Consider the following 14466-nt stretch of genomic DNA (forward strand, 5'->3'; position numbering starts at 1 on the left):
GATTTTTATTATTTGGTGCCTACTGCTTGTATGGTGCGATCGCCACCCCAGTCAGCTCTCTCTCGAAAGTAGACAGTGAATCAGCACTCACCACACAAGCCGGTAACTTACTCCATAGGTCTCTTATTCTCTGCGAAAAGAACCTCCAACATCTAACCCATTTCTTCCATCGGTAATCTATACGCATGTCTCCTGGTCCTCCCCATATCATAACCATTTAAATTGTGCTACTACTAGGAAAATGCTGCTCTCCTTCAGCCCTTGGTACAGGCTCGAGGGGCTGAATGGCCTACTCCTGTTGCCAATGTGCCTGCAGCCCTTGGCAGAACAGGCTCGAGGAGCTGAATGGCCTACTCCTGTTGCCAATGTGCCTGCAGCCCTTGGCAGAACAGGCTCGAGGGGCTGAATGGCCTACTCCTGTTGCCAATGTGCCTGCAGCCCTTGGCAGAACAGGCTCGAGGGGCTGAATGGCCTACTCCTGTCCCTACATTCCCACAAGAGAACAGTGATTCCAAACGGTTTCAGCTGTGACCAGTTTACGCAGCGGGTTAGAAGAGGATTCTGTGCTGAAACAGACGGCCCCGGGGTGCAGTTTTCCCTTGGGTGGGGCTCACTCACCTTCAGTTTCGATGGCTGGTAGGCATGGTGAGTTCCTTTCCACAGAGCCCGCAGAAGCACAGCGAAACCAATGGCCAGTCGGCCGCCAGTCCCCAGGGGGTTGTTGTAATTTATTTCAGACTCAAAAGACTGATCTAGTCAAATATAGAAAGAGAGCCGTTCAGGATTTTAACTTATGGTGAGTGGTTAAGCTTTCTTTTAGCAAAAGCTGGTATTAAAAAAAGTTCAATAAATAAATCCTCATATTTATAAGTACATCATGTCAAAACCTTGCAAAGCACTTTTATTCATTGAATTACTTTGCAGCACGTTGATTTATGGAGATAAAATCAGCAGCTCTTCCGAGGCACCAATAATATCCCACAAACCGCATCAGGATAATTGACAGTTAATTCTTTTTTTGGTGTTGGCTGAAAGACTTGCATTTCTATGGCGCCTTTCACGACCTCAGGACGTCCCAAAGCGCTTCACAGCTAATGAAGTACTTTTGAAGTGTAGTCACTGTTGTAATGTAAGAAACACGGCAGCCAAATTGCGCACAGCAAGATCCCACAAACAGCAATGTGCTAAACGACCAGATAATCTGTTTTAGTGCTGTTGGTTGAGGGATAAATATTGGCCAGGACACCGGGGAGCACTCCCCCGCTCTTCTTCCATGGGATTTTTTACGTCCACCTGAGAAGGTTTAACGTCTCATCCAAAAGACGGCACCCTCCGACAGTGCAGCACTCCCTCAGTACTGCAATGGAAGAGTGTCAGCCCAGATTTTGTGCTCAAGTCTCTGGAGTGGGACTTGAACCCACGACCTTCTGACTCAGAGGTGAGCGTTGCTACCACCGAGCCACGGCACGACCACCAAGGTTTCTCTTTGAAGCAGAATTCGGCCTCTCGCACTCCACTCACCGTGGAAGTAGTCGCGGAGCTCCCGCGTGTTGGACAGTGACTGGATGACGCTGTTCATGAAGCAAGTGTTCCCCAGGTTGACCAGCCCCGTGAACCCCGGCAGACAGACCTTCTTCTCCTCCTCTTCCTCTTCCGTGTGCTCAGCACTGGTGACGCTGTGAGTCATTGGGGTCACCATGCACGTTGGCTTGGGCTTCAAAACACAAAATAAGGCTAAAGTTTGTGTGCTCCTCCAAGAAATGCTCCTTCATAGAATAATAGTGCAGAAACAGGCCCGACCGGTCTATGTCGGTGTTTATGCTCCACATGAACCTCCTCCCTCCCCTATCAGCATATCCTTCTATTCCTTTCTCCCTCATGTGTCTATCTAGCTTCCCCTTAAATGTATCTATATTATTCGTCACAAATACTCCACCTGGTAGCGAGTTCCACATTCTCACCGCTCTCTGGGTAAAGAGGTTTCGCCTGAATTCCCTATTGGATTTGTCTGTGACGATGGCCCCTAGTTTTGGTCCCCCCCCCCACAGATGGAAACATCTTTAGATAATCACATATAGTTTTAATCAGAGATTAGCACCTTTTCCCCCCTCCCCACCCACTAGCTCTTGATACAAAACACATTTTTAAGAATAGAGGCTACCCTCTGGTGTCAAAAGCACATTTTACAATATTGTTAGCTGGCTGAGTACTCAACAATATACAATCTTATTCAAAGTACTCTTCCCACTGTCTACTTCAATTTTTAAAAAAATAAAAAGCAAGCATTGTTTTGAGAAAAATAAAAGCCCCCATCTTCCACACTGGAGCAGAGACCTGCCATAATCAGTCTCCTCATCTCCAGGCTGCAAGCCCCCCTGGAACAGCCCCGTCTATCTCAGTGGTGACGACCTCAGATCGGTCTGGAAACCAACCCAGAGAAGCGTGACTCTGGGAAACTTTCACGCTTGATTATCGAAGATGAGAAAAAGCCGTGTTTAGTTTCGCCAACCCTTAGCCAATTCCATCCCCCATGGCCCAATCCACCCTCCATCACCCACCTCATGGGACAGAGACAAAAAAAAATGCACGGAGACCCACAGACAACTCAGGAGTCACCTGTCAAAAAATTCCTCTTCACCCCCTCCTGGGTGATCGGGTATTCCTCAGGAAGCACCAAACCAATTCATTACTTTCCGGAATGGAAACACAACTGGTCAGATTGTGCTAAAAACCCAACCAGTTCACTAATGTCCTTTAGGGAAGGAAACCTGCCGTCCTTACCCGGTCTGGGCCTATATGTGACTCCAGTCCCACGCCAATATGGTTGACTCTTAACTGCCCTCTGAAGTGGCCCAGCGAGCCCCTCATTTGATTCATACACAAACTACAGCGGTTCAAGGTGGCCCACCACCAATAAATGCCGGCCTTGCCAGAGACGCCCACATCCTGTGTGAATGAATTTAAAAAAGGTTTCCCTCCCCTTTAGGAAGAGAGAGAACTTGAGATATAAACTGCTCCCCGAGTACATTACTTACCAATGTTACGAGTGCGTCCTGTTTAATCTGGACGCTCTCGGGTGTTGACCTGATTGCCACTGGCTCGAGGTTGGTCTCCTCTGTGCGAATTTTCTCTTTCTCATTTGAGCGTGGCTCCTCCTTGGGAGGAAGTGCGTGCTGGCTGCACCCGGGCTGCGCTTTATCCAGTGAAGGCGGGCCTGCAGGCACAGCAACCTTGGCGCCACCCACTGCACCTTAAACAGGGGAGCACAGGCTTGTGTTTAGAAGGTCCAGTGAAAGCACACACAGACCATCAAATAGACTTAATCACATTATTTAAGCAACAACAGCTACTAAAGTTGGAATTACTCCCCTTGCCTCCCTGGGTTCAATACAGAGTAAAGCTCCCTCTACACTGTCCCATCCAACACTCTCAGGGCAGGTACAGCACAGGCTAGACACAGAGTAAAACTCCCTCTTCACTGTCTCAAACACACACACCTTAAATCAATAGATGAGTGCAATTATTATTATTTAGTGCATTGGCACAAATATGCTTTGGGGCAAAAATTAAATAATTTCTATCACTAGCAGTGACAAATCAATACTCAACAGTACTGTACCCCAGTGTCATACAGTAACAGACCTACACCCACTAGTATTCTAGTGTTGTACAACTCAAAATGCTCTTTCCAAGCACAATCCAGATTTTGACAGTCAGAATCAGGAATTGCACTGCTTTCTGTTTTCCCAGTTGCGAGTAGTTACAGTATAAAAATTTCACACACTCACCATAACACTTCACTGAAATCCTAGTATCAGCATTGCACGGTGTACATCCTTTAGCTGGGACAATGCATGGGAAGCAATTACTGGGCGAGAACACTAACAATCACTTCTGCTACAGGCTGGCTTGGCCCACATCACAGTGTTAGGATCAAAATGGAAAATGCTGGAAATACACAGCAGGTCAGTCAGCATCTGTATAGAGGAACAGGGGGCTGTGCTGATTCCGACATCTACCCTTCATCATAACGTGCCTTTTCTCTCACCAGGCGCTGACTGAGCTGGTTTGCATTTGCAGTATTAGGGATATCGTTCTGCAGACCTTGTGTTGCGAGGGCTTCGAGTCCTCCCCAGCGCTGATTCTGTCTCTTCTTCAAACTGATGTCGATGCGCGAGGCTGTGAAGGTGTACAGGCACTGCTCTGGGTTAATCAGATTCCTGGGAGGAAAGAAAATAGAACAGATTCTCTCAGGATGGACATCAACAACCTTCACTCTCTCGTCTTGCTTGGTAGCTGATTTCACACCATTGTTTTGTACCAGTTACGTAGCGTAATCAACATTGAATGGATTCGCAAGTAAGTACTGGAGGCGAAAACCCTGGAACCAGCTAGATAAAATGTTGTGATCAGGAACTGGAGGTTTTTCTGGATGTATAAACAGAGACGGATCGAATGGCCTTCCTCGTCTGTATCCATCTCGTGAAACAGCGGAGCGGAGTCCACGAGAGGGTAGAGTGTCCATGGAAGGAATGGGACAACTGCTTTCGTACCTGTCAATTGCTCACTGGGAATGGCCAAATGGGCCACAATGGTCCTTACCAGCCCTGTTATATTTAATTTAAATAATGCATTGGTAAGCAGAGTGTGAGAAGATATAAGCCCCATTCTAGGGGAGGAATACAACAGAATGGAACAGAATTACCCCCCCCCCCCCAAAAATCCTCAGATTTAAAATTCTAATTCAAGAACTTCCTTAGCTGTGAAAAATTCAGAGAATGGAAATTATTTTAAATGCTTTTATTGTAAGGCAATTCCCTCGCAGACCTGAACTGAGCACCTTTCATACAACAAGGAGCTTCACTGGAGATAGGAGGCCACTCAGCATGAAGTTGGAGAGAAGTTACAAGAGATGGCCAAGTTCACTGGCAGTGGTCTGGGAAGGAAAGCCGAGACCAGTGTTGGAAAAGCACAGGATTTGTACCAAGATGGAGGGCTGGAGAAGACTGCAGGGCTAGGTTGCAGTGAGGGCTTTGCAAGAAAAATCAAGGATTTTGAAGTTAATATACTCGGGGAGGCGGTGGGAAGGCAATGGAGGTCAACAAGCCCAGAGACAACAGTCGCACAGGGTCCAGTACGGGATCGGTGAACAGCAGATTTGGAGTTGTTCAAAGTCAGATTCCAGGACAGCCTCCAATAGCACACAGAAAAATTATCCTCATTTAATCTGCAACCATCCAACTTCAAACTCATCATACAAAATTACTGCAGTTCGGTTTAAAAACCTATAATTCTGTTTAACAACCGTAGTAAATATTTGGGTGACACAAGTGGGTTCACACTCTGCTTTACAGCAGGATTTCAATCCAGTCAGAGGCAGTCTCTTGTGCAGTCTTCAACGCCACATCTCATGGGTCTAAACCATAAAATCACTCATTAATTCAATCAGGAGTCTCACCCTGACGTCGGAAGGATGACTGGTGCGAAACATGGAAAAATTCACGCAGGGAGTGCTCGGGGGCAGAGTAGAAGGAGCTTTACTTGGTTTCTAGCCAGTGCTGTACCTGAGCAGTGTGCTCGATATTGCGTGGTAGAGGGAGCTTGCTGCATGTGACTTGAAGCAGACACTCAACGTGCACTGAAAATGGAAAACTGCTTCCCCTGGGCCAAGGATATGGATCAGCCCAGATACTCAAAGAAAAAACACTGTCTTGAACAAATGGTTCGTTATATAGCAGGGTCTCACTTTAACAAAAATAAAACAAGTCATCTTTTGGAAATGGGGGATCAATTCCGCATTCCAACCGTGCTTATAGCCTGAGGAAGGACCAGCCACGTTGGTGTGCAACAGTCTTACCTGGTCCCGCACATCCCTATGTTCGGAAAGCTGCTGGTTAGTGCTGATTTATGGACAGGTTTTGTGCTGTGAGCCTGCATTCAGTAGGAACAAGCTGAGACCACCCCCCAAAACATTTGACAAAGATGAAATCTCAGACAGCGTATCAAGGAACATTGTGTGTTCGTTTAGCGAAAGATCTTACGCAAATGCTGTGGGTTTTCAGCAAGTGCTCTGCCATGGGTCCCTTCCCTTCTGAAATGATTTACTGCTCTTTAAAGTAGTCATTTCTTACCGGCCAGTAACGTGCAGAGAACACTGACAACACTGCGGCTCTTACCGAACTTTAACCTGCCATTTGAAGATGGTGTTTGGTCCGCAGTCAGGGTGGATGCGTAGAAAGGGCTCGTGGCTTTAAAACAAAACCAGAACAGTAACAAAGAATACAGTCCGTTTATCAACCGATCGCACCGTAACGTTATAATGCACCAATACCAGCTCAAGTGATCAGACCCAGAAAAGGCACAAACTACTGAAAATAGTGTTGATGTACACAGTCTCGCTCCAGTATAAGTAGCTGGACACGTACAAAGGAATACAGGTTTAAATTAAATCCCGGTCCCACCGTCAGACAATACAATGACAAAGTGACATCAGAAAGTAAGTTCAAGATATTTTCCCTGTGGGCGACAAAAATTCCTATGGAACTAATCTGGACCGTGAAAGTCAAAACTGAACTTCATAGCCAGCTAGAGTCAACGGGACTTCATTCTAGGGTCCCTGCTCAAGCGTTAGAAGAGCAGAGAAATGGGAATTCCCAATCCCCTTCCGCCATGGACGGCTGAACCCGTCCCAAACCCCGAGGAGAGCGTCATTAGTGCGGTTAGCATGGGTACATCAGCAGAAAGAGGCTGAACATTCATCTATGGTGTCCACCACCAGAAAATGGCTGGCGCCTCGGTCCCACCCCATTGCCCGGTCCCTCGCCTGGAGATCCGCCCCAGTTACACCTTGGCCCCTGTCCAGAATATCAAGCCCTGTATCTCCACAGGTCAGGCTGAGCATGAATGACCCAGCTCTGGGGTCCATGATATATACTCTGTACACTACATAAGAAATAGGAGCAGGAGTTGGCCATACGGCCCCTCGAGATTGCTCTGCCATTCAATCTGATCATGGCTGATCTTCAACCTCAACTCCAATTTTACCAAGAGACACTGCAGCTACTTAATGGGTATCAGGAACTCTCACCTTCATCTACTCTCATCCTCCAAGTTTATTTGGTTTACAGTTTTCGGAAAAAACCCTGGAATTCTCGGATATTTCAATTTCAACAGAACTTGGCTAGCCTGCACAGATCTCTGGCGTTCTCCTCACCCCCTCTAGACAGCAACTCTCGCTGGGATACAGTTCTTCAGCTACAGGCAGCACCTGGTATCTTATCCAAGCAGCCATTCTTCATGTGCGAGACTAATCAGTAATCGGCAGGGTATTGACCATGGGGGGCATCACAACCAAGCCCGATCCTGTCCTCATCCAACATTCACATACCCGCACCTTTCATCAAAAGTGACTGGATGGCAATCAGCAGCGGAAACCCTGGCAGACTCTCCCCTCCCTAGCCTGTGAACACGAAAACCAAACCCTAATAAACCCTGGTGAGATCAGCTAACTCAGCACAGACCAGGCATCAGACTTGGGCTGTCCCTGGTGCATATGGCTCAGCACCAAAGAGAGAACTTGCATTTATATAGCGCCTTTCATACCCTCAGGACGTCCCAAAGCGTTTTACAGCCAATGAAATACTTTTGAAGTGTAGTCACTGTTGTAATGTGGGATACGTGACAGCTAATTTGTGCACAGCAAGATCCCACACTCAGCAATGAAGTAAATCATTTGTTTCGGGTGTTGGTTGAGGGATATATATTGGCCAAGACATTGGGGAGAACTTCCCTGCTCTTCTTCGAAATAGTGCCTTGGGACCTTTTACATCCACCTGAGAGGGCAGACGGGGTCTCAGTTTAACATCTCATCCGAAAGACGACACCCCTGACAGTGCAGCACTCCCTCTGTACTGCACTGGGAGTGTTGGCCTGGATTATGTGCTTAAGTCTCTGGAGTGGGGCTTGAACCCACGACCTTCTGACTCAGAGGGGAGAGAGAATGCGCTACCCACTGAGCCACAGCTGACACACTACAGTTCTAGGTCAAAATCGGATTTCAGATTCCGCAGTGCCGGTCTGCACTTTCCCTGTGCTGGTTGGCCGTAGGTGCTTTCCTCTCTGGTGATATCTTCTAACCAGTAACCTGGGCCCTCACCTGGTTTGAAAAATGAGAGTGAAGTCCTGCTCTCGGAAAAGCACCTTGGACATGGATTTGCAGATCTCCTTCACGTACACGTGCACCACCATAGCATCTGTGCCTTTCTCATAGGAGTCGTACTTCACGAAGTTCAGATTCACATAATTATCTGGAACTGCAGGACATTGAAAAAAATAACTAGTGTTAATACAATTTCAGGCCATTTACATAACTTCAGTAAGATACTTGTCCCTATCGCAGCAGTCTGTGTTGAGCAACAGCTTTCATACTTGCTGATTTACACAAAGCCCAGAATCACAAGATCACAATAATTACAAATGAGGAAGACAATTTGGCCCTTCTTAGTTAATTCGTCCAGAAAGGCCCCACAGTCTCCGCTCCCCTTCGCAATATCCAATTGTTTCTTAAATTATTTCGGTGTTTTCACCTCTAATTGTGTCTAATTCTGGACATCACACTTTAGGAAGGACGTCAAGGTCTTGGAGAGGGTACAAAAGAGGTTTACCAGGATGATACCAGGGATGAGGAACTTCAGTTATATGAAGAGATTACAGAAGCTGGGGCTGGTCTCCTTACAGCAGAGAAGGTTAAGGGGAGACCTAATAGAGATAATCAAAATTATACGGGGTTTTGATAGAGCAAGTCTGGAGAAACTGTTTCCTCTGGCAAGTGGGTCAGTAAACAAGGGTCACAGATTTAAAATAATTGGCAAAGGAACTAGAGGGGAAATGAGGAGAAATGTTTTCAGAGGGTTGTTAAGATCTGGAACACACTACCTGGAAGCAGATTCCATAGGAACTTTCAAAAGGCAATTGGACATTGACTTGTAAAGGACTAATTTGCAGCGTTATGGGGATAGAGCTGGGGTGTGGGACTGAATTGGACATCTCTTTCAAACAGCCGGCACAGGCACGACAGGCCAAATGGCCTCCTTCTGTGCTGTAAGATTCTATGAATATTCTATTGGGGATTCCATCCTAAGTGTTGATCACCATGTTTATGGAGAACTTCCTGATATTAGTCTAAGATTCACCGTTTTCTAGTTTGAACCTGCGACCTGCATGCTACTCACAATTTAACTTAAAGTAGTATTCTGGATTTAGCACTTTCCATTCCATTAACCTTCTTTTACACCTTTACAAGATCACCTCCTTTCCTGCCTGAAAGTCCAAATAGCCTTTCCTCATACATCAGACCCGGATGCTCGAGCTCTTCTCTGCACTGCCATCAGTACTTTAATGTCCCCCTTTGTGTCTCAGTGATCAGAACTGGACACAGTGCTCAAGGTGGGTGTGACCAGAACTGGACACAGTTCTCGAGGTGCAGTCTGACCAGAGCCCTGTATAGTAGGTCTCTCTCAGCTTTATCCTGAGCTATTTCAGCCTCATTCATGGACCACAGGTGTGGCCTAATTTTCCTTCCTGTGTTCAGTACCTTAGACTTGTATAAATTTCATCTGCTGTTGTTCGGTTCACTCATATTTTATCTAACTTATTCTGTGATTTCTGAGCTGCCTCCTCTGATTCCACCGCCCCTCCTAGTTTGGTATTGTCTGTAAGTTTAATCGTTTTGCATTGAGTTTGTGAAACCAAGTCACTGATGTGAATTAGTGACGCATGTCCTTCTGCTCTGGTCGTTCGCCTTGAATAATTCTGCAACAAGAAACCAATTCCTAATAAAGTTCGTTCGCCACATCCTGTACGAGCTCCAGATCCGATTTCTCTCAAAGTATGAACCCTGAAAATTGACAAGTCTCCAGACTGTCGACCTTGCAGCACATCAGGCCCAGGGGAGACACTTGACTGTCAGTTCTTCACACTGAAACCTTGCTAGTGTGATCTGTATCTTGTGACAATGTCCTTGAGGTCTATACCCCACAGACAGTCTCAACATACTTTGAATTAACGGGGACAATGTTACCACCTCTAACTTTGTTTCACAGGAGCTGGTTTCAAATGGCTTCACATCCTTCCTGCTCTTTTTGGAACTATGGATTGCAACTGCAGAACCCTTTATCGCCCAATGCCACTTCCTCCATCGCCAGCTACTCTAACAGTCAATAATGCTCCTTAAAGGAATAATCTGACCAATCTGATAGCATCTCCAAAGGTGGGGAACACCTCTCAAAGTTGAGGGGAACATACCTGGATCTTCATTTTGAGCCAAAGCATTTGACACAGGGTCCCATTAACTTACAAAGTGCTGAAACTTTCCCATGGAAGCTTTGCCCCAAGGTTTACCAACATAGAATCATACAGCACAGAAGGAGGCTATTCAGCCCATCGCGCCTGTGCCGGCTCTTTGGAAGTTATCCAATTAGTCCCACTTCCATTCTTTCCTCACAGCCTTGCAAATTTCTCCATTTCAAGTATTTACCGAATTCCCTTTTGAACGTTATTATTGAATCTGCTTCCACCACCCCTTCAGGCAGTGCATTCCAAATCTTAACTCGCTGGGTAAAAAAAAATTCTCATCTCCCCTCTGGTTCTTTTGCCAATCATCGTAAATTTCTGTCCTCTGGTTACCGACCCACCTGCCAGTGGAAACAGTTTCTCCTCATTTACTCTATTAAAACCCCTCAATTTTGAACAACTCGATTAAATCTCCCCTTAACATAGCTCTAATCAGATACCTCAAGGGTATACAACAGGGTTCCACAGCTATGTTGACAGGCTGCAAAGCTGCCTTGCTTGATACTGAAGATAATGGTGAACAGTGTAGCTATCCTGACACAGACATTAATCCCAGGAAAGCTTCTCCCAATGTTACTTTTTCATTCCATGGGAGCGAAAGAGACAATTTGTGCCAATGCTGGCCTAGATCATAACCAATCATCCCACCAAATCCAGACAAAGATTGTTTCCTGAAAGCTGTTTCCTTCACACTCTAGAGAAGTTACAGCAAAAGCAGTGATTGGGTCAAAAGACATTGCAAGTAGTTGCCATGAATTCCTGAGGCTGATAAGGCCCTGGGCAAGGGCAGCAAGCCTCAAAACCCAGCGCGCTGAGAGTTCACGTCCAAACAAAATGAGCACCGTCACAACAAAACCCGTGGGTTGACAAAACCAAACCTCAACGTTAAACGAGCTTACTTTCCAATAAAAGCAGGAGACAAAAAATAAGGACACAGGATTATAGCATAATCTGGCACCATACCAGACAGTGACCCAAGGGACAGGATCAAGGATGTGCTTTTCATGGAGATGCACATTTCAAAAGGTTAAGAGCCACTGCCCTTCGGTTCTTCCTGGGCATAATATTGAAGTTCTTGCAGTATGTACAGGATAACTGAGAGGGATCTGAAAATATCATCACTTATTTCAGTTCTAAAAGATGGGTGTGGATTAAGTGTTAAATACTAAAACGAAGAACAAAGTTTAAGTATTTAACCAACTGAAGGGACAGCATACATTCACATCTTAAACAGAAATGGAAGGAAACAATAGATCAATGGGAAAAATCTTGCTGTCTCTTAGAGTCTCCTACAAGTGATTAGATCGGCCCAGACACTGCCCAAAGGAGCTCTTCCGTGTCCACAGATACAGCTACTGGGTCAGTCAGAAAGAATCAAATGGGCGACTGAGGTTAAAGTCTCCCTGCAGCAAATGTCACCTTTTTACCATCACAGCGGGAATCTTGGCTTCGCAGGATCTTTTAGATGGCATTGCTCCAACAACCTGCGTGAAAGCAGCAGGTTTTTTTTTTAAAGTTTTGGTGATACACTTATTCAGCACCAGTTAAAATGTATAAACTTGCTAAATGACTTAATGTACAAGTTTAAATGAGAATTAAAAGTCCAAAATTAATAAAATTGGTTTTGTGAAACATTAGATACCATGTTTGAGTTTGAGTTACACTCGCTAATGGCCTAGTGAGTAAAGGCAGTGCCGAGCGTGGTCCTGAGCCACAGGACAGGGGCAGTCCCAGGGCTAATGCTAGGTCTGTGCCAAGGTACCTGATCTAAGCCTGAGCAGCAACTGAGGTGCTACATTTGGAATCATTGCCCGAGTTAGGGAGGGGGAAAGAAACCAAATCGGTCAAGGTTGTTGTTCCTGGTGAAAGCGTGTATGTTTGGATGTTGGATAATGGCAGGGTGGGACTTGGCTCTCGATACCATTGAATAGACTGCTAACAGGATATAACTAGAAAAATGATGACGAATGGTCATCGACCGTTTCTTTCTCCACAGATGTTTTTATTTTATTAGTAGAGAAGATGATTCCGCCTGTGGGGAAAAAAATTGGCAAAAACTAAAGTGTTTTCGTTTGCAGTTTTCTGTACTGATATTTACTAAAAAATGTATTTCAGACCATTACCTTCTAACTTTTCCTCAGCAAGCTCCTTCTTTGTCTGGTCAGTCTTGTCCACAGAAGAGCGATCCTGTGCTGGAGTGTCTTCAGCGGGAGTTTCCACTGGGACTTGTTCTCCAGTTATTTGTTCAAAAGGGCCCGCTTGCTTCCCAACAGATCTTTCAACAGAGTCCTGATTCTGAGGAGGGCTTTGAGTCAGAGGTTTCTCCACTGTTGAATCAGCGACCCCAAGCCTGTCTCTGACAGAGTCCTGAGCCTCTGCCTCACCCACTACCTGTTCCATAGGAACACTTACACTTCCTGAAGTCTGTGCCACAGCTTCACAGAGTAACCCAGCTGTTGCAACATTGACATCCTGGTTCGCAGGAAGCAGTTTCTCTTTCTCGGTCACTTCCAGCTTTTGGAAAGAAAGTACAAGTTATTAGTCTCAATAGAAATTTAACTAGCGCTTCAATCAACGCAGGAAGAGACCAAATCTTCACGCGATTGGTCCAGGTGAAGAACAATTGGCCCATCCAATTTGATCTCATGCTTCCAGAATATCAATTGAATCATCTTCCACAACAACCTGCATTTATATAGCACCTTTAACATAGGAAAACACCCTAAGGCGCTTCACAGGGGCATTATAGAATGGTTAGAATCATAGAATGGTTACGGCACAGAAGGCGGCCATTCAGCCCATCGAGCCTGCGCCGACTCTCTGCAAAAGCAATCCAGCTAATTCTACTCCCCCGGTCTTTCCCCATAGCCCTGCAAATTTTGCTCCTTCAGGTACCTATCTAATTCCTTTTTGAAAGCCACAATTGAACCTGCTTCCATTACCCTTTCAGGCAGTGCATTCCAGATCCTAATCACTCGCTGCAAAAAAAAGTTTCTCTTCATGTCGCCTTTGGTTCTTTTGCCAATCACCTTAAACCTGTGTCTTCTGGTTCGCAACCCGTCCGCCAGTGGGAACAGTTTGTCTCTATCTACTCTGTCTAGACCCTTCGTGATTTTGAATACCTCTATCAAATCTCCTCTCAACCTTCTCTGCTCTAAGAACAATCCCAGCTTTTCCAGTCTATCCATGTAACTAAAGTCCCTCATCCCAGGAATCATTCTAATAAATGTCAGACAAAAATTGACACCAACCCAAAGGAGATATTGGGAGGGGTGATCAAAAGCTGGGTCAGAGGTAGGTTTTAAGGACGGTGTTAAAAAAGGGACAGAGAGGTCTTCCCATTTCAGCATCCAGCCGTTTCTCAAATGACTCAATTACCCTGAAAAAAACGACCATTAAATCTGCTGGATTGTCATAAAACCCAATTGGTTCACCAACATCACTACCCTGTCTGGTCTACACCAAACTCCAGTCCCACACTGTGGTTGAGTTAAAACCCTCTGGTGTGGCCAACAACCACCTTCTCAGGACAACTAGGGATGGGTAATGGATACGGCCATGCCAACATTGTCCCAAGAACCGATTTAAAAATAAACTCTAGCAACCATCAGAACTACAGCACAGTGGGCAATATTCACTCTTTGATTTAATTCCTACTGGATACAGGAAACAGCATCAAACATTGTGTTGCCAAACAGCTTGACTCAGCACCCAGAGCCAGCTTGTTGTGGGCTATGGTACTAACTCTTACAGCCAACATTCATCAATCTATTACCTGCAATGGGCACTCTGCTAACAACATAGTTAGAATATACTGTTAGTTTAAAAGCCAATCGATCACATGCAATAAAGGTAAATAAAAAAACACACGGTAGGGTCCTGAAAGATAAATTATTGATCCAATAGGCAAACCACCAACTACAGGTGCGACTTGGGTACAATGTCAGGATAATCAGTTGGAGAAATCTTCTATTCTGCAAATCTCTCATTTATTTTTGGTTGGGTAGAGAGAGCTTCTTTTAAAAAAAACTCACATCGGAAAAGAATAAAAACAAAGGAGCTTAAGCATGAACTGAGCTAGCGCAATACACAATACTAGCAGAGCAACGGTGGAGA

At 45.5% G+C, this 14466-nt stretch overlaps 1 protein-coding gene across 6 annotated transcripts in view; it reads right to left on the minus strand.

The window, feature by feature from the left end:
* Nucleotides 1-14466, minus strand: part of usp19 (ubiquitin specific peptidase 19) — a 130256-nt gene that overhangs the window by 66324 nt on the left and 49466 nt on the right. For 4 of the 6 annotated variants that reach the window (XM_067998340.1, XM_067998339.1, XM_067998336.1 and 1 more), the window contains 7 exons: nucleotides 12474-12864; nucleotides 8156-8312; nucleotides 6177-6248; nucleotides 4105-4220; nucleotides 3036-3250; nucleotides 1522-1714; nucleotides 619-752 (listed from right to left, as the gene is read on the minus strand). In XM_067998340.1, the coding sequence (XP_067854441.1) occupies nucleotides 619-752; nucleotides 1522-1714; nucleotides 3036-3250; nucleotides 4105-4220; nucleotides 6177-6248; nucleotides 8156-8312; nucleotides 12474-12864 (1278 nt within the window). The remainder of the gene's footprint in view (nucleotides 1-618; nucleotides 753-1521; nucleotides 1715-3035; nucleotides 3251-4104; nucleotides 4221-6176; nucleotides 6249-8155; nucleotides 8313-12473; nucleotides 12865-14466) is intronic. The other 2 variants (XM_067998341.1, XM_067998338.1) reach the window with 1 other exon arrangement.

This window comes from Heptranchias perlo, chromosome 17, assembly GCF_035084215.1.
Source record: "Heptranchias perlo isolate sHepPer1 chromosome 17, sHepPer1.hap1, whole genome shotgun sequence".
NCBI classification, from domain to species: Eukaryota; Metazoa; Chordata; class Chondrichthyes; order Hexanchiformes; family Hexanchidae; genus Heptranchias; species Heptranchias perlo.